General features: G+C 47.3%; 1 protein-coding gene across 1 annotated transcript in view; it reads left to right on the top strand.

The window, feature by feature from the left end:
* Positions 1 to 4,096: 4,096 nt before the first annotated feature.
* Positions 4,097 to 25,204, top strand: part of Kcnk13 (potassium two pore domain channel subfamily K member 13) — a 66,679-nt gene continuing 45,571 nt past the window's right edge. Inside the window, exon 1 of the mRNA XM_070028522.1 lies at positions 4,097 to 4,430. Coding sequence (XP_069884623.1) covers positions 4,097 to 4,430 — 334 coding nt within the window. The remainder of the gene's footprint in view (positions 4,431 to 25,204) is intronic.

The following is a 25,204-nucleotide window of genomic DNA, read 5'->3' as shown; positions in this document are numbered from 1 at the left end:
TTTGTAACAAGGTTTTCAAAGAGCCCCAAGGCAATTTATTAAGCAGAAGGCACCTGGATCAATCTCCCTTTTTATTGTTGTTCTTAGTATTGGGGCTTGAATTTAGGGCTTAAATTTGAGGTCTGGGCACTGTCCCTCAGCTCTTCAGCTCAAAGGGAGTGCTCTACCACTTGAGCCACAGCACCACTTCCAGTTTTCTGGTGGTTAATTGGAGATAAGAGTCTCATGGACTTTCCTGCCCAGGCTGGCTTTGAACTGCAATCCTTAGATCTCAACCTCCTAAGTAGCTAGGATTATAGGGTGAGCCACCTCTACCCTGTTCAATCTTTCTTCTTTAATGCACAAATAAAGACAAGTTTAGAGAAGAAAGGCAAGAGAAAGATTGCACCCCTAAAGCATTTATTACAGGCCAATTTGATCATATGTTCATAAATCATCGTCATACTGTGAGGCCCATAGTCTTCAGCTTATGAGAGGGAAAAACATGTTTCCAGATCATAAACAAGAGTTGTGTCTGGTCTGCAGTGCTGGGTCTGTTCTGGCTAAGTCAGCACACATTCTTTCTGACCCCAAGGACCCGGATGCTGCTGCTGTTTGCCTTGGCTGGCTGTTTATTCATAGGTTCTTTAGGCTATTGTGAGCTGACATGGTTTGATTGAGTTTACTATAATTTAGAGACCACTAATTTTTCATTCAATCATATTTTATCAATATTTTCATGAGAGCTGGCATGTAATTCTGGGTACTCAGGGTTTTCTTATCCACCTACCTCTGTCTCCTATGTGTGTTGGATTATACATGGCTTATTAATTGAGATGAGGGCCTAACTTTTTGTCTGGCCTGGCCTCAAACTTGATCTACCCTAATTTTAAGCGATCTAAATACTGTGAGATTGGCTTAATGAACCCTGTGCAGATGCCAGAAATAAATTCATTCATAGTTTTCTCCTCAATCAATGGGAACCTTAACTCTGATCTCACACCATATAGAAACAAATTTTAAAACACACAATAAATAGCTTAATATATGAAGAACACTAAATATGAAAGACTGACAGGGCCTTTGCCATAGTGAAAAACTCATGTCAGAAAGCAGACTTAGGATCAGGTGCCGTTGGTAATCCTAGCTACTCAGGAGGCTGAGATTTGAGGATCCAGCCTGGGCAGGAAAGTCCTTGAGGCTCTAATCCCCAATTAACCACCAGAAAAGCAAAAGTGGCACTGTGGCTCAAAGTGTTAGGGCACAAGCCTTGAGCAAAAGAGCTCAGGGACAGCACCAAGGTCCTGAGTTCAAGCCCCATGACTGACAAAAGAGGGAAAGAAAGAAAGAGAAGGAGGGAGGGGCAGAAAACTGCTAGGAAACTAAACAGGCAAGCCAAAAGTAGAATTGCACTGCATGTATCTGAGAAGGAACTCGTAGACATGTAAATAATCCCAATAACTCAATAACAGACCAATTTTTTAATGGATAAAATATTTCAACATAAAGTTTATAAAGAAAGATGAAAAATGGCCAACCAAAATATGAAACATCAGTGAGATGTAAACATAAAAGCACAATGAGATAGCACTAGATATCCACCAGGATAAAGTACATTTAAAACTAAAATGATGGATACTGCCGAGAGTTTGAAGGATTTTGAGCATCAGGAGGTTAGCACCCAGAGGTTAGTACACTATTTTGAAACAAATGTCAGGAAATTTCTAACAGAAATAAATACATACTTACATACATTCTCTGACGGTGCAGTTCACTACCAGGTCAGAAGCCCATTCACCAACAGTACAGGAATGCTGCACTGTGTTAGGAGAGACAAAGGCTCAATAGCTATGTGCATCTGATCATACAAAATAATACGTATCCAAATGAACTCCAGGAAATGGAAATAAGAGGTTTTCTGCTTGTTACTGGTTTTGTTCTCTTTTTGTCTTGTTTGTTCCTTTATCTGTCTTTGGGAGGCTTCGGGGAGGCACAGAAATGGAGGGACAAAGGGTGAACAAATGCAGCAGTGGTACTCACTACATGCTATGTGGCATATGAACTATACAACTTGTGGGTGGGATGGGAGGGAAAAACTGGGAGAGAGCGAGGGAAGGGATGACATTGTGCAAAAAGAAATGTACTCATTACCTGTCTTATGTACCCCTCTGTACACCATCTTTATAATAACAAAAAAAAATTAAAATGAGCATTCCGATGTGTAACCAAAAAGTTCTAACATTCCTGGTTTCTATCTAGGGTGGATGGTGGAAAGAGGAACAAGATACGTAATAAACATCATACAGTGTTCACTGTAGACTGGGGAGGGGGGAGGGGGAGTTGTGGGTGGCACTGTGAACATACTTTATTGGTCTGTTGCCAGTTTTCCATAATCAAATGCCGAATGAATGAAGGTAATTGCAGTATTTACTCTGGGAGGATTCATACCCCCAAAAGGCTGGGTAGAAGGGGGACCTCGCCACAGGGGAGCATTTGCCTTTACTACAGCAGGCTATCTGTTCCTAATGAGGGTCTTGGGTGGATGGGCTCGTGGGGAGAATCTCATCTCCCAGATGCTCACATAGCCATTCCTTTGCGCGTCGGTGTTGTCTCCCACGTGCCCTTGGCGGGTGACTGGAGGGGCCACGTGGGACTGGGGATGGGGACAGATGTATGTGTGAAGAGCACGGAGCGCCCTCTCCTGTCCTCCAGGGAGCCCTACCGTCCAGATGGGCACCTCCTCCGCTCTTCGGGGGTCTGCGTACTGGGGGGGGGGAGGACCTGCGGGCGGGGACCCGTGTTGGGAGAGGAAAGGTGGCGAGGACGGTCCCCGAGGCCCGGGGGGGGGGGCGGTGGGGAGGGCTCGGCCGCCGGCAGCTGCGGGGCTCCACCTGTTGCGTCTGAGCGCGCGGGGCAGGGAAGCCAAGCGCGTGGGCACCGCAGGACGCCCAGGGACTGGGCCCCCAGGGCCGCCCAGGGGCTGAGACCGGGCAGGGCGCCCGGCGGATCTCCGGAGAGCCTGGCTGCTGGTCTGCAGGGCACCGTGGGCGAGAACTGAGGGGCCAGGGGCAGCCAAGCCAGGGGGTGGCCCAGGTGGAACTCCCGGTCCTCCCGGCCGTTCTTGGGGAGCCGGACTGGTAAAGCCAAACACGTGGGGAGGGGGCAGGGAGAAGACGTCCAGTGTGGCGCCCAGGGGACCAGGGCGTGGTGGCCCGGGCAGCCGGGAGAGCTGCGGGAAGGTGAGGCTGTCGAGGGTGGGGAGGAAGGCTGCCCCGGGGGAGGAGGCCGCTCAGGGGGAGGATGAGAGGCTCCGGCCTTCCTTCGCTCCCATGATGCAGCCTCCCTTTCTGGTTTTCAGTCTCCAGCCGCTTCGCCTGCTGGACGCCGCGCCGGGCCGGAGCCAAGCGGAAGATCCGAGTCCGCAGACGCCGCCCGGCACCGTGCCGGACCTGTGCCAGCTCCCCCCACTCTGCCCCTCCCGTCCCCCCAACCCCGGCCGCCCGCTGTGAGTCGTTCCGGAGGCCCGAGTCCGGTTCCGCCCGGCCGCAAGGACTCAGCACCGCGCACCCCCCACCCCGATCCCGCGCAGCGTCTCCCCGCCCCGTCCGAGCCTTCCAACCAACACCTGGGGAAGCGCCGGCCGCCGCCACCTCACCCCGAGGCTCCGCTTACCCGCCGGTGCCCCGCCATCCGCAGCGTACGCTCCGGGCCGAGTTCGAGTCCGCCCGAGTTGGCCGTGAGGACGCGCCACGCCCCCTTCCCGGGCCGGGGCCGGCGGGGAGGCGGGGTGCACGCCGGGCGCCCGCAGCCTCGTGCCCGGCAGAGGCGCGCGGGGCGGCGGGGCGCTCGGATCTCCGGAGAACGTTCCGGAGGAGCGCGGGGGGCGGGGGAGGCGGGGACGGCGGCCACGGAGCGGATTCGAAAGCGGGGAGCCGGGGCGCACGCCGGCGGCGGAGGCCCCACCGAAGCGGCGCGGGTGCGGGGGGGACGCCTGGCGGCCATGGGCGCGCCGGCGGCGGGGCGTCCCGGTGCGGGGTGAGCAGCACCCCGCACCCTCTCCCCCAAGGGGGGGGCCAGTGCTCCCCCCTCCCCATCCAGCCCCGGGAGGACCGCGGCCATGGCCGGCCGGGGCTGCAGCTGCGGCCCCGGGCACCTGAACGAGGACAACGCGCGCTTCGCGCTGCTGGCCGCGCTCATCCTGCTCTACCTGCTGGGCGGCGCCGCCGTGTTCTCGGCGCTGGAGCTGGCGCACGAGCGCCAGGCCAAGCAGCGCTGGGAGGAGCGCCTGGCCAACTTCAGCCGCGGCCACAACCTGAGCCGCGACGAGCTGCGCGGCTTCCTCCGCCACTACGAGGAAGCCGCCCGCGCGGGCGTGCGCGTGGACAGCGTGCGTCCGCGCTGGGACTTCACCGGCGCCTTCTACTTCGTGGGCACCGTCGTGTCCACCATAGGTAAGGGACCCCGGCGGCGCCCCACCTGCCCGGGGGCGAGACCGACACCCCTCCACACGCACACACCTCTCCCGCAGCCTCTGCGGGGAGCCGGCCGCTGCCTGCTCCACAGGTGGTGCCGGGCGGTGCGCTGCGAACGCGGGCGGGCAGCGAGGGCAGCCATCCCCTGCGCGCGCTCGGGAGGAGAAGAAACCGCAATCTCAGCTCCCCTCCCCGGAGCCAGGACTGGGGCGGGGAGGGGGGGCAAGCAAGGGGGGTGAGCCTCCCCCCACCCCCACCCCAAGAGATGTGAATGCTCCTTAAGTTGGAGAAGTTTTGCTGTGGACGTTTCCATCTGATGAAGGACCGACCTTGCAAGTGGGGGGGGGGGACAGGAAGCGGTGGACGTTGGTTGAGCTGAGATCACACACACACACACACACACACACACACAATCACAATCACCACGGGCGGTAATGTCACACTCTCCTAGAGAAAGTCCCATCCGGTTGCACGATTGCACGTGTTAAGGAGGCGAAAGTGTGAATGGAAGGATGGAACGCGCTGCCCAGCAGGGAAGAACCAGGGAAGAAGTTGAGTGAAGTGACCTGGGGGGGGGGGGGCGAACCCGTTAGAACTCAGTGTCGTTTGTGTTCGGGGGTGGAGGGGGTGAAACACACACCTCTTGCATGCTGGGATGCGCGGGCTGATCTCTGCTGGCTAAGGGGGTGTCGGGCGCAGATCAGCAGCGTGTACCTCCCTGGGGACAGCTGGGACCCAGGGTGTGACAGGGCCATTGTCAGTTCTGCCTCTGTGCACCCTCAGAAGGATGTTCATCCTTGACGAGCCGCCCAGCGATGGGAGAGTGCGGGGGAGACGCTGAGCAAAGAGGGCAGCGTGGGCAAGGGGCTTGGAAAGGCCAGACAGAGAGAGACGAGTGTGGCACAGCAAAAAGGCCGCTGGTGGCAACGGCCTACGGTGGGTCTGAGCCCCTCAGCCAGGACGCATCAGCAAGGCCTTGGTGGCAAGGCAAACCTCCCCAGACTCTATGCTAGGGAGGTATATCCAGGGGTAAGAGCGGGCATGAAAGGCTTCCTTCCAAACATAGGCCAGCGAGCAACCGGGACCAAGCCAGGGCTTCAGCTGCTGAGCGGGAACCACGATGCTTAGGGACACGGCTATGTTGCAGGGCCTCCTGTTCAGTGGCCTTGCTCACAACTCCGGTCTCATCTTGGTGTCTCTGTCTACCTGCTGCGATCACACAGCAGTAGCTGGGTGCCCTTGGCTGGCACCACAGGGCCCTGCGGGTGATAGAAGAGAACCATCACCCTCTTCCTTCCCCCAGCTCACGTTCTCTGCCCGACCCTGAGCACTGGTCCGCCCATCTCTTCTCCTATACTTCAGAAGCCAGTTCCAGAATTTCCACACAGGGAAGCTTGGGGTCACTTGGAATTTAACCTTGGTCTGCTGCATTTGCATAGCTAGTAGAGGATTTTTTTTTCTTCTGTAGATGGGATGATTTGGGAAATGGTTTTGATGGAAGATAGGGGTGTCAATCTCCCCACTACCATTGCAAGCCACCCTTTGAAGCTCCCCCATGGGCGTGGAAGCATGAAGGAGCAGAGTCTATGCAGGGGCTGCTGGACAGCAGTGGATGGGGGAGGAGAGAGGGGGCACAGAAAAACGCTACAGGCAGAGGGCAGGACAGACACAGGGCTTGGGGATGCAAATGTGTTCACAAAGCAGGTGAAGCATAATGAGACCTGGACAGCGTCTGAAGTGTGGGGTTCTGTCTCTGTAACTTGGGCATGTTGCTTAACCCTACACAGTGCCCATCCTGGCATCAGGCAGTCACACTAGCCGCTCAGCCTCATGAGGTCTGCCTCCTGTCCTCAGCCTCCCTAAAGCCCACTTCCTCTTCCAGGACAATGAGCTCCTGTAAGGGAATTCCTATTACAAAGGACAAACCATGCATCACCTGTGAAGACATCATACGCTTTTGCATTTTAAACATCTTCTAAACGATCCCACCCGTTGCTGTTGTAGGAACAGCGTTTGCTGGTTTTGATTAGGGACTTGTACAGATATTTGGACACCCAAGTTCCCAATCACTATTATGATCCACAGCCCGAGGGAAGCCCCACCCCCAGGAGGAAGCTCCTCCCCCAGGTCCACCCACAGAGGCTTGAAAATCACCACATGGTGTCTACAAACAATGAGTCCCTTCTTAGCCAAAAGGAGTGAGATTTGTTAGTACAGTGCAGATGGACCTTGAAAACAATTTTATTTGGTGAAATAAGCCAGACACAACAAGGCCAAATATTGTGTGGTTCTAGAAAAACCTGGGGAAGCAGAGAGGAGGCAGGGACTGAAGGAAGGCAGAAAGAATGTCACTGTTGTGTGGGTAGAGCTTCGGTATAAGCTGTGGGAGAATTTACAGGTAAAGCGCGTAGCTACTATTTTCGCCTAAAAGTGGCTAACTTAATTTTGGTAGAACTGCTAAGGCAAACACAACATTGTGAATGTATCAAATGCTATCCAACTGTCCATCATGAATAGTTAAAAGTGATATATAACTTCACAATAAGAAAGATTAAATAAAATTTTAAAAATTAAAATATAATATGGGGATGTTGGTGATTTTTTAGAGGGGGGAGCAGGTAATCACTGGAAACAAGAATTATCTTAAAGGCAAGGCACTGGTGGTTCACGCTTGTAATCTCAGGAGGCTGAGATCTGAGGATTGAGGTTAGAAGCTAGCCCAAGCAGACAAGTCTGAGACTCTTCAATTAACCAGCAAAAAGCTGAAAGTGAAGATGTGGTCAAGTGGAAGAACACCAGCCATGAGCAAGCAAGAGCCTGAGGCTCTGATTCAAGATCCAGAACCAGTGCATGTGCACGTGTGTGCATGCACACACATGTGCACACATATGCACACACACACACACTTGAGGTCAAGACCAGGGAAAAAGCTTTTGAAATCAAATTATAGGCAATCCAAACAATAAAATATTGAGAACCACAGAGTATATCAAATTATAAACTGGTACCAAAACACAGAACAGACCTTAATCAGGTAGGCAGGAAAGTTGAGATCAATTCCATCTTGCAACAAAAGGAAACTGAGGTGCAGAAGGCATACATACCTTGTTTATTAGGGTGAGCATGGCCAGAATAACTTCAGGAGGAAGGCTCATTGTATCCATTCAGAAAAGCTTGGGTTTGTTCAATGAAATACTTGCCACTTGGAAAATTCCAGTAGCTTGGCATTTGAACTGTGTTGCATAGCTCGTGGTTCTCACCTCTGTCATCCAGCAACCCTGCTTCTTGCAGGAGCTCATCTGAGCCTGTCGCATTAGAAATTCTTGGTTATATTATAAAATAGAATGGCCTCTTATTTTTCAGATCTGTTTGTTGATTGATAATGTTGCCATTTGAACTCAGAGCCTCAAGCTTGCTAAACTCCCAGCCCTTTTCGCATTCATTATTTCTTAGATAAAGTCTTAGAGTGCGTTGCCCAGGACTTGTCTCACGTTGTGATCCTCTGTATAGTTGAAATTACAGGCTAGCCTCAAACAGCAGTCTCATCTCTATCTCACAAATAGCTGGGATTGGCTGGGAAGGTGGCTCAGTGGTAGAGTGTTTTGCCTTGCATGCATGAAGCCCCGGGTTCGATTCCTCAGCACCACATAAGCAGAAAAAGCTGGAAGTGGTGCTGTGGCTCAAGTGGTAGAGGCTAGCCTTGAACTGAAGAGCTGAGGGACAGCGCCCAGGCCCAGAGTTCAGGCCCCATGACCAACAAGACAAAAACCAAAACCAACCGAGCAAACAAAAAAACCAAGTAGCTGGGATTACAGACATCCATCACCATGCCTCACCTGATTTCCTTTTTTAAATCCTGAACTTCATCTTTTGATCTTGTCTCTGCCATGCTATTCTCTGTGAGGGAGAGAAGACTGGTCTGAATGTAACCCAGGTAATTCTTGATATCCTGTCTAAAATAGTTCTCCTTTCAAAGAAGCATGATCTATTGCCCACATGACTTACAAATACATAAATTCTATGTGTTTGCATTTCCAAAGCACCTTAAAAAGTCTCTAGTTCATAAGGAAGCTGCCGCTTCTTCTTTGCCATGTCTCTCTTATCTCAGATGAGGTCTGGCAGGCACCTTCCCTCCCTAAACACTCCTCAAGGTCTCCCTGGTCCTCAGTGCGCTGGCATTCTGTTCTCTGTGGTCCCATCCCTCTCCCCACCCCCATTCTCAAGACTGACAGGGTGCTCCAGTGCTGTCCCACTATTCTCTGGTTGGTAGCAGATTCTCCCTGTAGTGGCGATCCTGGGAGCGGCCCTGTAACTGCTTTTCCCCTTGGAAGGAAGGAAAGGAGAGAACGGGGTGAGGATGGAGGCCACTAGGTTATTCATGACTTTAATAATTTTGGGCATGAGGAGGGGGGTGCAGAAAGCCATGGGAAAGCCCTCCCCCATTCCTCCAGCCTCTGCCTCCTGCACTTACTTTACCTGAATTGCCAAGCGTTTTACCACGCTCTCCAAATGCTGTGCTTTACACCCCCATCTTCCCGTGGACAGACAGCCATCTTTAGAAGTCTCATTAAGTGCTCAGGGTTGGTTGGTCCCAACATGTGATCAAAACTGCCTGCCAGCATGTCTCCTCTCCATCCCTTCCTTGGAAGGGAAATCCCTGGGTCAGTGAGCCCAAGGGTCAGACCATAGATGGAAATGGGGTGCAAGACAGTGGGAGAACTATGCTCTGGAAAGGTGTTCACTTTCTCACTCTAAGACAATACTGGGCTGGCCAGGCAGGTGACTGCGTCTTCAGCTAAGCCTTGGCCCTGAGACCTCTGGGCTTTGCTCTGTGGAGGCATGAAAAAAAAAAAACAACAGGAAGTCCTGCTCACTTCTGCTGAACTGGCAGGAGCAATTTGATGTCACAATTTGCTGCAGTTTCTCTTCCTGTAGGACCAGGACCCACCATCCTTCAGAGAGGGAACTTTTGATGTCACAAAACTCGCTGAAGTTTCTATTCCTGTAGGACCCTCCAAGGACGAATCTCACATATTCCCTGTGTCGTTGCGCACTCACTTATTTCTGAGAGAGAACGGGGACAGTTGTATTCTCTTAACTCTTCCGATTGTCATGGCCACATATGATGTAGTCCTCCCTAGATCCATACTATTTTTTTTGTCTTTTACACTATTTCCGATATACTTTTCAAGACTTTCATGTGTTTCTGTTAATGTTAATAGTTTAGCTGTCCTCAGAGTTGGATCTGGAGGTAAGGTGTTGTGTGTACAGTACAATTTATGAAACTAGTGGTAGCTGTAATCCTAGCGATTTGGGAGGCTGAGGATGGGAGGATTGTGAGTCAAGGCTATTCCTGGCAAAGAAGTTCAAGAGATGCCCTTCTCCAGCAATAGCTGGGTAGAGTGGCACATACCTGTCATCTCCAGCATGGTGCCAGGCTAGCTGGGGCAGAAAAGTCCACAAGACTCTGTCTCCATGGAAGGAAAGCTAGACAGGTGGTTTGTGTGTCTGTGACCGCAGTGACAGTGTGTGGCAGGGAGCGCACCCTCCTCCTACAGAGCACCGTGAAAGACACAGGGTTGGATGCCTGGCGAGTGGCAGGGCACCAGGTTAGCAAGCAGTTCTGAGTTTAGAGGCAAAAGAGCTGGGCTCCCACAAGAATCACTCAGCACCTGTGGCTGGGTGATGGCTGTGTCTGCGGGGAGGGGCCTAAGTGACCAGAGCTCTTGGCTGTCTCCACTCTGCTGGAGTAGCAGAGCCTGCAAAGCTGGGCAGTGGACTCCTACAGCATCTGGATAAGAGGTTTAGATGCGTACAGGTGGTGCCCACAAGGGCTTCCCACAATTCCTGGTCCTTCCCCTTACACATGATTGGCCAGTGCTTTGTCCCAGGGTCATAGCCAGCTTCCAGTGTGACTAGAAAATGAAGTCTATATTTTTTTTCTTCTGTCGGTCATGGGGCTGGAACTCCGGGCCTGGGCGCTGGCCCTCAGCTCTTCAGCTCAAGGCTAGTGCTCTACCACTAGAGCCACAGCGCCACTTCCCGTTTTCTGGTGGTTAATTGGAGATAAGAGTCTCAGAGATTTTCCTGCCCAGGCTGGCTTTGAACCTTGATACTCAGATTGCAGCCTCCCTGGTAGCTAGGAAAGTCTCTCTATTTAAAAAAAAAAAAAAAAGTCTTATTTATCTTTAAGTAGTTATGCAAAGGAGTTGCCATTGAACAGAGCAGTTTATAAAAGGACTGCCTTGGTCATTATCACCTCTTTCAACATTCTCACCCAACCCTCCTACCCCTTCCCTCACTTTTCTTCATTTTTAGGTTGTGTATTTCATTCTTTTGCAGTTTATGTGCACAGTGCGTCTTGATCAGTGTCATCCCCTCAACATTGGCACCCTTATATTCCAACAAAGACCCACCTAATCCAACAGCTTCAGTACAGCAGAATACTGTGATAATGAAATCAACCTTGCCATTATAACATTGGCTTATTTCATCTGTGATGTAAAGTACGGTGTTTTTCAATCAGAATATTGAATAGAATGAAATATTTATAAATGCAATTAATTGCAACTGTTGGATTATGGATTTTCACTCAAAAAAATTTGGAAATTCTTATTTTTTAAGTGAAAATGTGACATTTATTAAAGAAAGTTGATCAAAAGAGAAAGATGGAAGGAAGGAGAGAAGGAAAGAAAGAAAGAAAGAACAAGAGAGAGAGAGAGAGAAACAGAAAGAAAGAAAATGAAGTCTCTATTCCTGCTATCAGGTGTGGCAGTAACATTACACAGGAATTCTGATGAAGGCCCCGTCTTCCCAGAGCCCAGGAGAAAGTTCTGCAGGCCCTGTGGATCAGGCTCACCTGACAGACTTAACAGGAGATGGGTCAGGAGCCATCCCTGTCCCCATGCAGTGTGGGTGGAAAGGGCTGTGTTGGTGAGGCGGCTGTTGAAACTAATAAAGAATTCTGGGTAGCTCAGGGGAAGAGAAGAAGGGTGGAGCCAGGCACCCATTTAAGTGATAGGGTGCCAGCCATAAGCGGAAAAGCCAAGCTGGAACAGGAGTCCTTGAGTTCAAGAACCAGTACAGTGCACGCGCATGCATGCACGCACACACACACACACACACACACACACACACACACACACACACACACGAGACTATTCTTCCTCCCACTGGATTGTTTTGGTGTTCTTGTCAGTAATTAATTGAGCATCAATGTGAGGGCTGATTTCTGGACTCTGGACTCTTTCATCTGTAGGTCTGTCTGTGCAGGACATGGTAGCTGTGTGGTTAGTTGTGGAATGGGCGGGGGGGGGGGGGGGGAGGTGAGCTTTCCCTGTTGATCTTCCTTTTCAGCTGTCTTGACTACTCTGAGCTCCTTAATCCTCCAGGTGAATTTTAAGATGATCTTGTTATGTTCTAATATTAATCTGTAGACTAATTTGTAAATATTACCTCTGACTACGTTAAGTATTCCAACCCATGAACATGAGAGATCTTTCCATTTATTTGGATCCTTTAGGGTGTATGGGTGTGAGCATGCATGTGTGTACCAGTCCAGGGACTTGAACTCAGGGTCTGGGCACTGTCCCTAAGCTTTTTTGCTCCAGGCTAGTGCTCTGCCACATGAACCACAGCTCCACTTCTGGCCTTTTGGATGGGTTACTGGCAATAAGAGTATCATAGACTTTCTTGAACTGCCGTCTTTACATCTTAGCCTCCTAAATAGCTAGGATTATAGGTGTGAGCTACTGGCTCGTGGCCCTTTAGGTTTTGTATATGTATGTGTTTTAATAAAATAGTTTTCAGAATATTAAATTTTATACTTTTTTGTTTATTTCTTGGCAAGTACTTTATTCTTAATATTATTACAAATGTTTTTGATTAATTTTACTCTGGATTATTTATTGCAAGTGTGTAGAAACAGAATTGATTCTTGTATGTTGATTTTATACCATGTGGTCTGCTATGGTGTATTAGTTCACCCTGTGCCATATTAGTTTTAATCATGTTCTCATAGGTTACCTAATCATGTTTAATGATTTCCTATGTAGAGAAGAATGTCTTTTATAAGTGGAAATAGTTTTAATCTTTCCTATAAAGGTGATATATTCTTTTCATGCCTGGGGAGACTCTTCAGTACCATGTTGAGTAGAAGTGGTGTAAACGAACATCTTACCTTATTCCTGATCTGAGGGGACGTTTCTGCCTTTCACCACTGGTACTAGTTTTACAGCTTGACTTTCTAGGTAGGGAGAATTCCAGAATTCTGTTCCTAGTTTGTTGAGGGTTTTAAATCACACAGACACTAGTATTCACCTGGATTCCTTTTGTGCATCCATTCGTATGATCTGGTGCTTTCTTCCATATGCTTTTGATATTGCATCTAATGATCTTTAGATATTAAATCACACTTAGATTCCTAGAATAAACACGACTAGGGCACAGTGTATAATTCTTTTTATATACAGTTTGCTAATACTTTTGTGTTCACCTTTATTTTTTTTGTCACCGTGAAAAAATTACCTGAGAAAAAAAACTACTTAAAGAAGAAAGGAGTTGTTTTGGGCTCCTGGTTTCCAGAAGTTTTCATCCATGGTCAGATGGATCCATTTCTTTGGGCCTAAGATGAGGCAAAATATCCTGCATTCCATAACATGCACAGGTGACCAACTTCCATCAACTAGGCCCCACCACCTCCAATACCATCAAATAATGGAGTCATATACTAAATTAGATCCAACAGCTAGAGACCAAGCTTTGCACAGCCAGCCTATCAGCGAACACTTCATATCTAGTGCCTAACACTTAAGTAAGGGATCTTTGCATCTGTATGCAAAAAAGATATTCACCTGTTTGTTTTTCTTTGCATCTCATGTCTTTGTCTTGGTTTGGTATGAAGAAAACACTGTAGACCTATAGGATGCATTGAGGAGTATTTTTCGATAATTCTTTTCCCTTCCTTTCATAGTACAGTTATTCATTAACCTGCCTGTTCTTCTGATTATAGGACATGTGGGTTGTTTCTGATTACTTGTGGTACAACAGCTCTCTAAAGCACATATTTTAATTTAAAGTACACTAAGTATGGATCGTACAAATTTTTTAGGATTAAATGTATTTATTTATTTATATTTTTATTGTAAAGATACTATACAGAGGGGTTACAGGTACACAAGCAAGGTTGGATCATACAAATTTTTGAAACTATGTAAACTTAATATTCTTTTATTGCCGGGCACCAGTGGCTCATGTTATAATCCTAGCTAATCAGGAACCTGAGATCTGAGAATTGTGGTTCAAAGCCAGCCTGGACAGACAAGTTTGTGAGAATCTTATCTCTAATTATCCGAAAGCTGGAAGTGCATGGGAGGCATGGCTCAATGGCTCAAGTGGTAGAGTGCCAGCTGGCACACGCACACGCGTGCACACACACACACACACACACTTTTTTTTTTTTTACTGTATTAGCAAGAATCTTATTCTCACACACCTGACATGTACTGTCTTCTTCCTCTTCCTTGGTCCTATGCTAAGCATTCTGCATGCATAATCTCTCATCCTATGATGCAGGATGATTATTTTCCCCAGAACTGTGAGAAAACTGAAGTATAGTGGTAAACTGAACTCAGCCAAGATCATGCAGCTAGAGAGCTAGTGGACCTTTGAATCAAACTTTGTGCAGCCATGCGATGGGGTAGTTAGCTCTAAGATCTTTACAAGTGAAGATGGCCCTGGTTCTGGGTTCATTTTTGCCATTGATGCATGTGTATTTGTCTCCACAGATGAATATTTTTACAAGCTATTGTTTGAGAGAAACAATAGCTTATATAATAAAACCATCAGAAGGGGTCTGAGTGGTCTACATTGACATGTTCTTTTCTTATCTTCTTAGAGCCATGCCCAGCACCTGCCCCAGGTCAAACATAAAGTTCAGTTGGATGCAGTGGGAATGCATCACGTTCCCACGCTCAACTTAACTGCAGGAGTTGCCAGCCTGGGTCTAGGAATAGAATTGAAGGCACCTGTCAATTGAGATGGGAAAAGAATTTCATGTTGAGGTTTGTTAACCTCAGAATGGATTCTGACAAACTGGCAGCATTTCCTTCAATAAGAAACACAGGGAGCCGGGCGCCGGTGGCTCACCCCTATAATCCTAGCTACTCAGGAGGCTGAGATCTGAGGATCATGGTTCAAAGCCAGCCTGGGCAGGAAAGTCCATGAGACTCTTATCTCTAATAAAAACCACCACTAGAAAACTGGAAGTGGCAGTGTGGCTAATGTGGTAGAGCGCTTGCCTTGAGCTGAAGAGTGTAGGGACAGCACCCAAGCCCAGAGTTCAAGCCCCACAACTGACAAAAAAAAAACAAAAAACCAAAAAAAGAAACACAAGGAGCAAAGCAGAAGTATGGTAGGAAGCCTGTGGCTCTGCCATCCATGGAACTCGCAGGTGTGTTCCTGTACTTCACAGATGTGGTAGGACTCCATCACCTTCAGATAAGTGGAAGTTACGTGTTGCTTCCTGATTTAAAATGCATTACGAAACTGGGTATTGGTGGCTCCTATCTGTAATCCTAGCTATTCAGGAGGTTGAAATATAAGGATAAGGATCACAGTTCAAAGCCAGCCCTGGCAGGAAAGTCAAGTGAAACTCTTATCTCCAGTTAACTACCAAAAAAAAAGGGCTGGAAATAGAGCTGTGGTTCAAGTGGTAGAGCACTAGCCTTGAGTGAAAAAGCTCATGGACAGTACCCAGCCCCTGAGTTCAAGCCCCAGTCCTCTACCCCCCCAAAAAATAATAAAATGCATCATACATTCATTGTTTGGCTTAAAAACTGTGCTTTAATATGGTCACTTTGGTAACTCTTTTCATTTTATTTGTTTAAAAAGACACTATGCCTAGAGACACCCATCAGCTTCCCCTGACTACCAAAGGCTCCTTTTGTAACAACAATAAAGAAAAATCCCAAAAAACAGGAATTGAGAAACAGACCAAGTCTGCTTTTGAATGAAGAGGAAGAACCGCCCTGCCCAGGCTCTGTGTGGCCACTTCCTATGTGGTTAGTGAAGGCCGTTGATCCTTTGTCACTGTTTGGAAATGCACTACACATATACCTGTTGCTCAGTCAGCAAAATCTCCTTTTTTACCGATGACTCTGAGGAAGCCCCCGGATGTTGAAGTGTCTAGACATCATTCTTGGGAGCAGCAGTGACCACACTCCTCAGAACAGTAAGGAAGAGGCACCCCTTAGAAATGTCCTGTTTAGAAGGGCGAGATGGTTCATGCCTGTACTTCCTGTTACGCAAATGTTTGAGACCCTATCCAAAAAAAAAAAAAAAAACCCACCCACACAACAACAACAACAAGTTGGGTATAGTGGCTGTCATTCCAGCTATTCTAGAACTGTAGTAAGAGGATCCTGGTCCCAAGACAGGCCCCCATAAAAAGCATAAAACTCTACCTGAAAACGTAAACCAAAAGCAAAAGGACTGAGATTGTAGCTCAAATAGCAGAGCACTAGTCTAGCAAGTGTAAGAGTTTAAACCCCAGTACCACCAAGAAAAAAAAAAAAAGGAAATCCCCAGTTTCTAGGCCTGTGCAGAGTTGTCCTGTATTTGGTTGGTGAGCAAGGTCCTCTAACTCTTAGCCCACACCTTCCCCAGAGAGGATTTGGAATAGGGAATACTTCTTGGTGGCTTAAATCCCTGAGTGCAAACTCAGTACTGCCTGGGAAGATAAACGAAACAGAAAAAAGCATCATGATTCTCAGATGAGGAAAGGCACCCACAGCCACCATGTGAGGCATCTGTTTTGCCTTAGATGCTAGATCACATACATACACCCCAGGTAGAGACTGCAATTACAAAACTTAAAGCTGCTGAGTTAGGCAGATTTGTTCTAAGCTTTGATCTGTGTGCAGTATCCCCCCTGATTCTTATCACAACAGCCCAAGGTAAATATTGACAGCCCCACTTTGCAGACAGGTAAACTGAGATCTAGAACTATTTGTCTCTCGCCCCACAGCCACCAAAGAGAGAAGCAGGTGCATAGATCTCCAGAGCTCACACTTTTGGAGACCACTGCATCTCCTTATAGTGGAGTGTGAACTCACCCATTAGTTGAGCCTCATCATCCCCAAATACCTACTTTCTCCAGGCACTGACAAAGAAATTAATACATAGCATTGTTGGTGAAATCAGAATCAGTCTCATAGCCTCTTGCTTTTATTCTTCTTTGATGGTTTTTCTTGTTTGCTTGCATAAGAGCCATCCCCCTGACTTCTCTTCGCCGTCTTTGCTTGTGAAGCCAATCTAGGACAAGTCAAGGAAGTAAAATGGTATTTGTCGTTGCTGTTTTTTTGTACCATTACTAGGTAGGGCTCAAACTCAGAGCCTCAGACCACTCTACTACTTAAGCTAGACCCACCTCTACTTCCAGCTTTTTGCTGGTTCACTGTTGACAAGTTTCTCAGATTTGTCTGCCTAAGCTGGCAGGAGGATCCAACAGGGATCCTCAGATCTCAGGCCCCTGAGTCACTGGGATGGGTCACTGGTGCCCAGCTAAAGTGATACTTTTTGATGGTGTATTTTGCCTCTCTCTAGGTGCTCAGCCACAGATGTGGCAGAAATATCAAAGTGAGCTGAAGGGACCCCCATGGCAAGCAGATGGGGGCTGGGGTAGGTTGAGGTTCTCTATGACAAATCCTACAGAGAACACAATGGCATCTAAGTCTTAGCCAGTGGGATCTTCCCATCCCCCTTCCCAAGTGACTCGGGTCTCCACGTGAATGTATGTCAGATCCATGTCCGTGAACCTCTGAATTCTATTCCTGAAGCTTTCTGGAAACTTGGATTGCCTTGAGTGTGTTTATGTGCCTGGGATTTAGGAATCCTGACTTACTATGTAATTGCCTTACTGAGCTGGGACTGGTCTTACTGAGAATCGGTGGGTGTCATTCACTGTACTTGGCCTCTTTTCTCTCGTGACGTCACTTCTAACAGCATTTTTCAAGGGCAAGGGCTCTGCAGGAACTCCCAGGGCTTGGTATCCAGTGGTACTCCAATGTCCATGTCTTCTCTCACTCCTCTGTGCCAACAGCTCGCTCAGTGCTCTGTACAGTCTGTCCTGGGTAAATCTGTGTTGATCATTCTGTGGAAATGACCTGGTACAACTATGAGTCCTGGGCCCTGCCTTTGTCCCTACTGAATGAAGACCAGGCCTTCATGTGACTTCCCCCAAAGAACCATTTCTCCTGATAGAGATTACAGGGATGTAGTCATAGGCCTTTATATGGTTGTTCAACCAAATTATCACAGATCAGGCCAATAGGAGTATCAGAACAATAAGCTGATTCCATTTTTTATTATCTGTAGAGAGAACACCAGAACGGGGAGTTCTTGCTTAACTTTTCCTTCAACTTAATCAAGTCATGTCTCATCTCAAGTCATCTGGAAGAGAGTTGTATATGTTGCATTAGTACTCTGTGCACCCAAGTGTCCCCTGGTCTCTAGGGTGACACTGTGCCTCGTTATTAAGGATCCTTCTGTAGGATAGATGTTTTGCAAGAACAAATTTTGTTCTTTTGTTTTGTTTTGTTTTTTACTGCTATGAGGGTTTGAACTCAGTCAGTACTTCATGCTCGCTCAACTTGCTGGCTCATCTGGCACTCTACCATTTGAGCCATCGCCTTCAGTCTAGTATTTTGCTGGTTAGTTGGAGAGAGAACATTGCAGATTTTTTTTTGCTTAGGCTGGTTTTGAACCTCCATCTTCCAGATTAGCCTCTCTGAGTAGCTAGGATCCAGGGGTAGCATGGAACTGTGGAGGAGGAAGTAGAGTTGAGCCATGTAAGAGTCCTAAACCAGCAGCTGGAATCAACAGTCATTTTCTTGGACTCTCTTCTCCACCTTCTCTCTTCATGTCTACTTTATTTTGTCTCATGTCTCTTTACTTCTGACTTCTGCTTTCTACTTCTCTCCTCTCCTGACTGCTAAGTCCCCCCACTCCTCACCTCCAAATCTTGAAATTTTTTTGCTCCTCCACTGAAACAATAAACATTAACTAGGACTGGGAAGATGGCTCAGTGGTAGAGCTCTTGCCTTGCATGCTTGAGGCCCTGGGTTGGATTCCTCAGCACCACATAAGCAGAAAAAAAGCCGGAAGTGGTGCTGTGGCTTAAGTGGTAGAGTGCTAGCCTTGAGCTGAGGAGCTGAGGGACAGCACCCAGGCCCAGAGTTCAGGCCCCATGACAGATCAAAAAGAAAAAAAAAAAAAAAAAGAAACATGAAGAGGTGAAATGGATTGAGGTATATACTTAGAAACTGATTTGTTGGATTGACCTATTTTTGTACAACCACTTAAATATATAAAATATTTTTTAAAAGAAACATGAAAACTAGAGTATTATCTCCCAAAGGAGAAAAAGATTTTCTTTTCCCTCTGCCTCTAACTGGGAGATCTATAGGATTTCAGGAGCCATCTCCTTTCTCCAAGACTTAACAGAAAGATAGATGTTCCCCAGATGTTTGGTCCCTTGCTTCCTGGAGAGCCTGCCTTTGGCTTATTCCACTTCTGTGGAAGGATTCAGCCTTTCCAGCCTGGGTATCATCCTCAGCTCTTTTTCTCTCCTGATCTCTTCTCTCCCCTGACAACTCACTCACCTATGCTCCATTTTTTTATTTTTTTATGGTGAACATACTGTACAGAGGGGTTACAATTACATGGTCAAGACAATGAGTGCATTTCTTATCCAGCATTGTAGCCTCCTCCTTTGTTTACCCTTCACATCCTATGCTCCATTTTTTGGGGGGGAGGGGAGGTTGTGGTCATGGGGCCTGAACTCTGGGCCTGGGCGCTGTTCCTCAGCTCTTCAGCTCAAGGCTAGTGTTCTACCACTTGAGCCACAACACTACTTCCAGCTTTTTCTGTTTATGTGATGCAGAGGAATCGAACCCAGCATCATGCTTGCAAGGCAAGCACTCTACCACTGAGCCACCTTTCCAGCCTGCCCCATTTTCTTTCAGCATCAATTTTTTTTTCCTGACTGAGCATCCTTATCTGGTAACATTCACTGTGTGTGTGGGTAGGGGGTGCACATGTGTGCATGCGCTCGCGCACATATGCATGTTGATATTGAGGACCCAGGCACTGTCCTGTAACTTTTTCATTTAAGGCTAGTGCTCTGCCACTTGCGACCTAGATCCAGTTTCTATTTTGGTGGTTAATTGGAGTCTTGTGTACTTTCATACCTATACTGGCTTCAAACTGTGATCTTTAGTTCTCAGCCTCTTGAAGAGCTAGGATTACAGGCATAAGCCACCCACACTTGGGTACATTGGCTGTTTTTATAGAGTCAATCTCAATTTCTTATACAGGACACTCTGTGATGAGTTTCTGGAGACCTTACTGAAAACATGAATTCTCTGAAGAGGCTTTCCCCCTTGGCCCCACAAGCAGCCAGATGGCAATGAGACAGGTGTCCCTGCCACCGCATGCCTTGCCGCATTTGGGGGTGCCTGGGGTCTGCTTGATAATTGTATCTCTTTTGTTTCTTTGAAGCTTTGGTGTGATCATATGCAGAATTCCAGAATTGTCTCCTAAAGAGGACAGGCAGTGTTTGTTTTCTCCCAGGGAACTGGGAGTCCTCCTGGGCTGGCTCTGTCCTACCCAGGGTTGCAAGCACAGTGCAGGGCCTGCCTCGCTGAGATGTCCTTGTCTTCAGTTGGGAAAATGACTGCTTTCTAGAGCCCTGTTGCTATTTACAAGTCAGAAGCTTTCCATACGTTCAGTGCTCACTCCCACCACTCTCCTTTCTGTGCTTCTGACTCGCCAGGCTCCTCCCGGCTTCAAGCTCTTCTGACTGAGTGAATCTTCTCTGGGATCATTATGCAATGGGGTCATTGTTCCTCAGCCTTAGGTTCATACAGACAGAAGAATCACATAATTTTCATGGCCAGAGTATAGCAAGTGGCAGAGATGCCAGCATATGAGCAACACAAATGCTTATAAAGCTGAGTGCCAGTGACTTGCACCTGTCATCCTAGCTACTCAGGAGGTTGAGATCTGAGGATCCCAGTTCGAAGCCAGTCAGGGCAGGAAAAGAAATCCATGAGACTCTTATCTCCAGTTAAGATGAAAAAGCTGGAAGTGGAGTTGTGGGTCAAGTGGTAGAATGCTAGCTTTTAGTGAAAAAGCTAATTAAGCTCCAGTACCAGCACACACACACACACACACACACACACACACACACACACTTGAACAGTTGTGGGGACACTGCATAGGCAAATTAACTACCACTCACCCTGTGTCCCTGTATTATTGTCATTAACAAAGTTGGTGTACTAATATGTTAAAATCTCAGGCTTTAGGTCTCTATCTACAAACTCTTATTTCCTTCCCAAGTCAAGGAAGTTATTTTTCTTGCCATTTTCCTTGAAGGCCTTGAGTCTACCTTTAAACAGACAAGGACAGCAGCAATTTGTGTTCAAAGAGAACCGGCGACAGACCTCCATTTATTTTGTAATTTCTACATGTGGAAGGCAAAGATCCTGAGCTTCTGTAGTTGACAATCCAGCGAAGGTTTTGCAATTTCTTTTAAGGCTGTGTGCTATTCAATGATCAGGCCTTGGTAAGAGCTCAGTGAGGACAAGGAGCTCTCCAAAACCAGACAAGCCGGGCCCGCGGCCCTGGGGGAGGGAGGCTGTCCAGCGAGAACTGGATTCTTTGGTGTCTGTGTCCAGAGATGCTGGTTCACCTTGTAACTTGGAGCATGCTGGCTCTGTTGGGTCTCAATTTCTAGAATATGTCATTATTCAGTCTGAATAGTTATTTTTAATTCCAAGCATACCTAATAACCTCCCTTTTATGTCAAACATTTTCTTATAAGAATGAGTGTTTTGCTGGGAAGGTGGCTCAGTGGTAGAGTGCTTGCCTTGCATGCATGAAGCCCTGGGTTCAATTCCTCAGCACCACATAAGCAGAAAAAGCTGGAAGTGGCGCTGTAGCTCAAGTGGTAGAGTGCTCACCTTGAGCTGAAGAGCTGAGGGACAGCACCTAGGCCCAGAGTTCAAGCCCCATGACCAAAGGAAAAAAAAAGAGTTTTAAAAAATTTATTTGTTTGTTTATTTTGTGCCAGTACGAGGCTGTGAACTCAGGGCCTTGAGCTCTTACTTGGCTGGCGCTCTACCACTTGAGCATACTTCCATTTCTGGCTTTTTGCTGGTTAATTGGTTAATAAAAACTCTCTTAGGTTTCTCTGCCTGGACTGGTTTTAAGCCTCAGTTCCCAAATCTCATTCTCCTGAGTGGCTAGGATTACAGACCTGAGCCACTGCCACATGGCCAGAATGATTTGTTATAAATAAAAACAAATCTTTGCTGTCCTATAGTGAAATCTTATGCATGAAATAAACAGCGTATATAATTACTAGAGCATACTCTAGTAATTATAAAGAAGAAACAAACATTTTATAGTAATACAACATGTATCTTAATACATTAATGCTGGGGTCTGACTACACTACAGAGGTCGAGCGAGTTGGGCGTTGGTGCCTTGCACCTGTAATCTTAGCTGCTCAGAGACTAAGATCTGAGGATTACTGTTCAAAGCCAGCCCGGGCAAGAAAAATCTGTGAGATGTTTACCAAAAGGCAGGAAATGGAGCTCAAGTGGTAGAGCACTAGCTTTGAGCAAAAAAAGCTTAGGGATAGTATCCTGGACCAGCAACACACACACACACACACACATACACACACACAAAGTAGTCAAGTGCTAGTAACCTTCGGTACACACCTGTGTGGAGCCGTAGGCGTGAACCTGCCTGGGATGTGCACAACTTTTGATTACACTTACAACTCTTTGTTACACTTACAAAAAATGTCACTGTCCTCTGGGCACCAGTGGCTTGTGCCTGTCATCCTAGCTACTCAGGAGGCTGAGATCTGAGGATCACAGTTCAAAGTCAGCCTGGGCAGGAAAGTCTGTGTGACTGTTATCTCCAATTAACTACCAGAAAGCCAGAAATGGAGCTTGTGGCTTAAGTGGTAGAGTATTAGCCTTGAGCAAAAAAGCTCAGAGACAGCACCCAGGCCCTGAATTCAAGCCTTAGGACCTGCACACACACACACACACACACACACACACACACACACACACACACACACACACACACACACACACACACACACACACACACACACACACACACACACTGTTCAGCCTCACTAAAGACATCCTAAGTCAGGAACTCTGCATCTGCATCTCAGAACCTGACTCCCTAAGCATTGCTGTATCCCACAGAAAGTATAGAACTCTTGAAATTCTTCATGAAAGAAAGTATAGAACTCTTGAAATTCTTCATGAAAGAAAGTATAGAACTCTTGAAATTCTTCATGAAACTAAGCCCTGCCCCTCTATCTGAACCCCAGATGCTGTGCTGGGGTGTCAGGGAGAGGCTGGGGGGTAAATCTCACACAGGAAGCTCTTGCTGGTGGTCCCATGTCTATGCTGGCACAGTTTTTCTGAGCTGTGTTCCATTTTATGTACATGCAAATGAGAAGCTGGCTTTAATGGACACAGCTGGGGACGCTGGGAAAGGATGGGGGGGGCGATGGCTGTTCACTACTCAAGCCCAATTAGCGTTGCTTTCCCAGCGGTGTCCTTTTCCTAGCAATTCACTTACTGTGATTTGTAGCAGGCAAGGACAGTTAGGCCATGCAGTGAATGTCCCCATTCATTGATCTGAGACCCAGCAGAGAGGCGGGCCTGCACAGCTTTAGGAAAATCCATGAGATCTAGAGTAAGCACAAACATTCAGAAGAACTGAGTGAGTGATCACCGCAGATGGATTTTGGATACTCATACATTCCCGGAAAATCTGAGAACTGCTCAGTTCTTCCACAGCCTCAAGCATACAAACAACCTATCTTTTATCCAAGCCAACATAAATATTCTTTTTGTGTGTGTGTGTGCCATTCCTGGGGCTTGAACTCAGGGCTTGGGTACTATCCCTGAGCCTCTCTGTGCCCAAGGCTAGCACTCTACCACTTAAGCCACAGCACCACTTCGGTCTTTTTCTGAGTAGTTTATGGGAGATAAGAGTCTCGTGGACTTTCCTGCCTGGGCTTGCTTTGGTATCATGATCCTCCTATCTCAACCTTCTGAGTAGCTAGGATGACAGATGTGAGCCACCAGCACCCAGTTATAAATACTCTTGATAGGAACAACCCAGGCAAAATGAAACTAGCAACTGATAGCATTGCCTGAGATGAAATTTCTTACATATGGAACATTCTAGAAACCCCACTTAGGAAAGCTGACAGTGCCACAGAGCCTGACTGGGAATCATTTGATAGAAGAAAACACACCAATGGGAAGCAACCAAGGAAAACAAGCACATGGTAAATGGCTTCTTCTTGAAACCAATCAAAGACTCATGTACCCTTGGTAACATTTGGATATGTAAAATCTAACCTAAGACAACTGTTGAGGGGTGTAGCTCACTTGGTAGCATACTAGCCGATGAGCGAAAGTATCAGGTACAAATTTCAAGTCCCAGCTTCAGACTCCTCCCGCCCCCCAAAAAAGGTCGACAGAAATGTGATCAAAGACAACTCAGGATGTTGTCTACAAAGGACAACACTCATACTACTACTAGTGATGATAATGGTGGTTTTGGTAATAGTTTCATAACAAAATTCTATTGAGATGGGGCCAGCGGCTCATGCTTTTCATCGTAGCTATTCAGGAGGTAAAGATAGAGAGGATTGCAATTCAAGGCCAGCCCAGGCTAAAAGTTACCAAATTCTGATTTCAACACATAGGTAGGGTGCGGAAGTTTACATCTGTAATCCTAGCTGTGAGTGAAGCATAGGCTCACAACTCAATGCCAGTTCCAGACAAAAATGGGAGACTGTATCTGAGAAAGCAAACCAGGGCTGGGGATTTGGCTCAAGTGGCAGAGCACCTGTCTTAATCAGAGTGAGGACAGCCCTAGTTCAAACCCCAGTCCCACCAAAGGAAAAGAATAAAACTACTGGAAAGACTTTTTTTCAGTGAGAAACATAGTAACAATTTGTACCAGAAAAAGTACCTTAGAATACAATTTACGGAGCATACCTTTGCAATGACAGTTTTGGGAATGTTGGTAAAAATTCGCACTTAAAAATAAAAAACCAAACAAGCTGAGTGGTATGACATACACCTGAAATCCAAGCACGTGGAGCGGCTGAGGCAGGAGGATCCTGAGTTTGAGGCCACAGAACAAGCTCCAGATGAAATGATACATTGTGGCTAAACTATTGTACCAGCTTGGATTGGAAGAGACAAAGGTGTTAATGGAAACAAGTGGTGAAGTCTAAGTGAGATCTGAAATAGGAATACACCAGTGTTGGTTTTTTAGTTTGGAGACATGTACTATGGTAGTGGGGAAACTGCGAGAGGATGTATAAAGGCTTTCTCCATCATCTCTGCAACTTTTCTCTAGTCCGAAACTATTCCCCCAAAATAGGGCGATCTCAGAATGTCCCCGATCAAAGGAAAAAGCAAAGCGGAATTCCCATTGTCCAGTTTCCTTGACTATCTCAGCTCAACTGATCTGTAGAGTCCATTGGTTGGGCCAGTTGGTTTCCAACTTACCTCTACGTTCTTGTATCTGTTGCCACTCCCTTGTAGTCTTTCAGGCCCTGTTATCCACTGGCCAGTCAGTCCCCATATCGATCTCCCCCTGTTCCAGACCACTTGCTCTTACAAGTCTTC

The sequence above is a fragment of the Dipodomys merriami genome, unplaced genomic scaffold (assembly GCF_024711535.1).
Source record: "Dipodomys merriami isolate MVZ:Mamm:240054 unplaced genomic scaffold, mDipMer1.0.p SCAF_198, whole genome shotgun sequence".
Classification (NCBI taxonomy): Eukaryota; Metazoa; Chordata; class Mammalia; order Rodentia; family Heteromyidae; genus Dipodomys; species Dipodomys merriami.
This window is presented reverse-complemented; position numbering and strand designations above follow the sequence as displayed.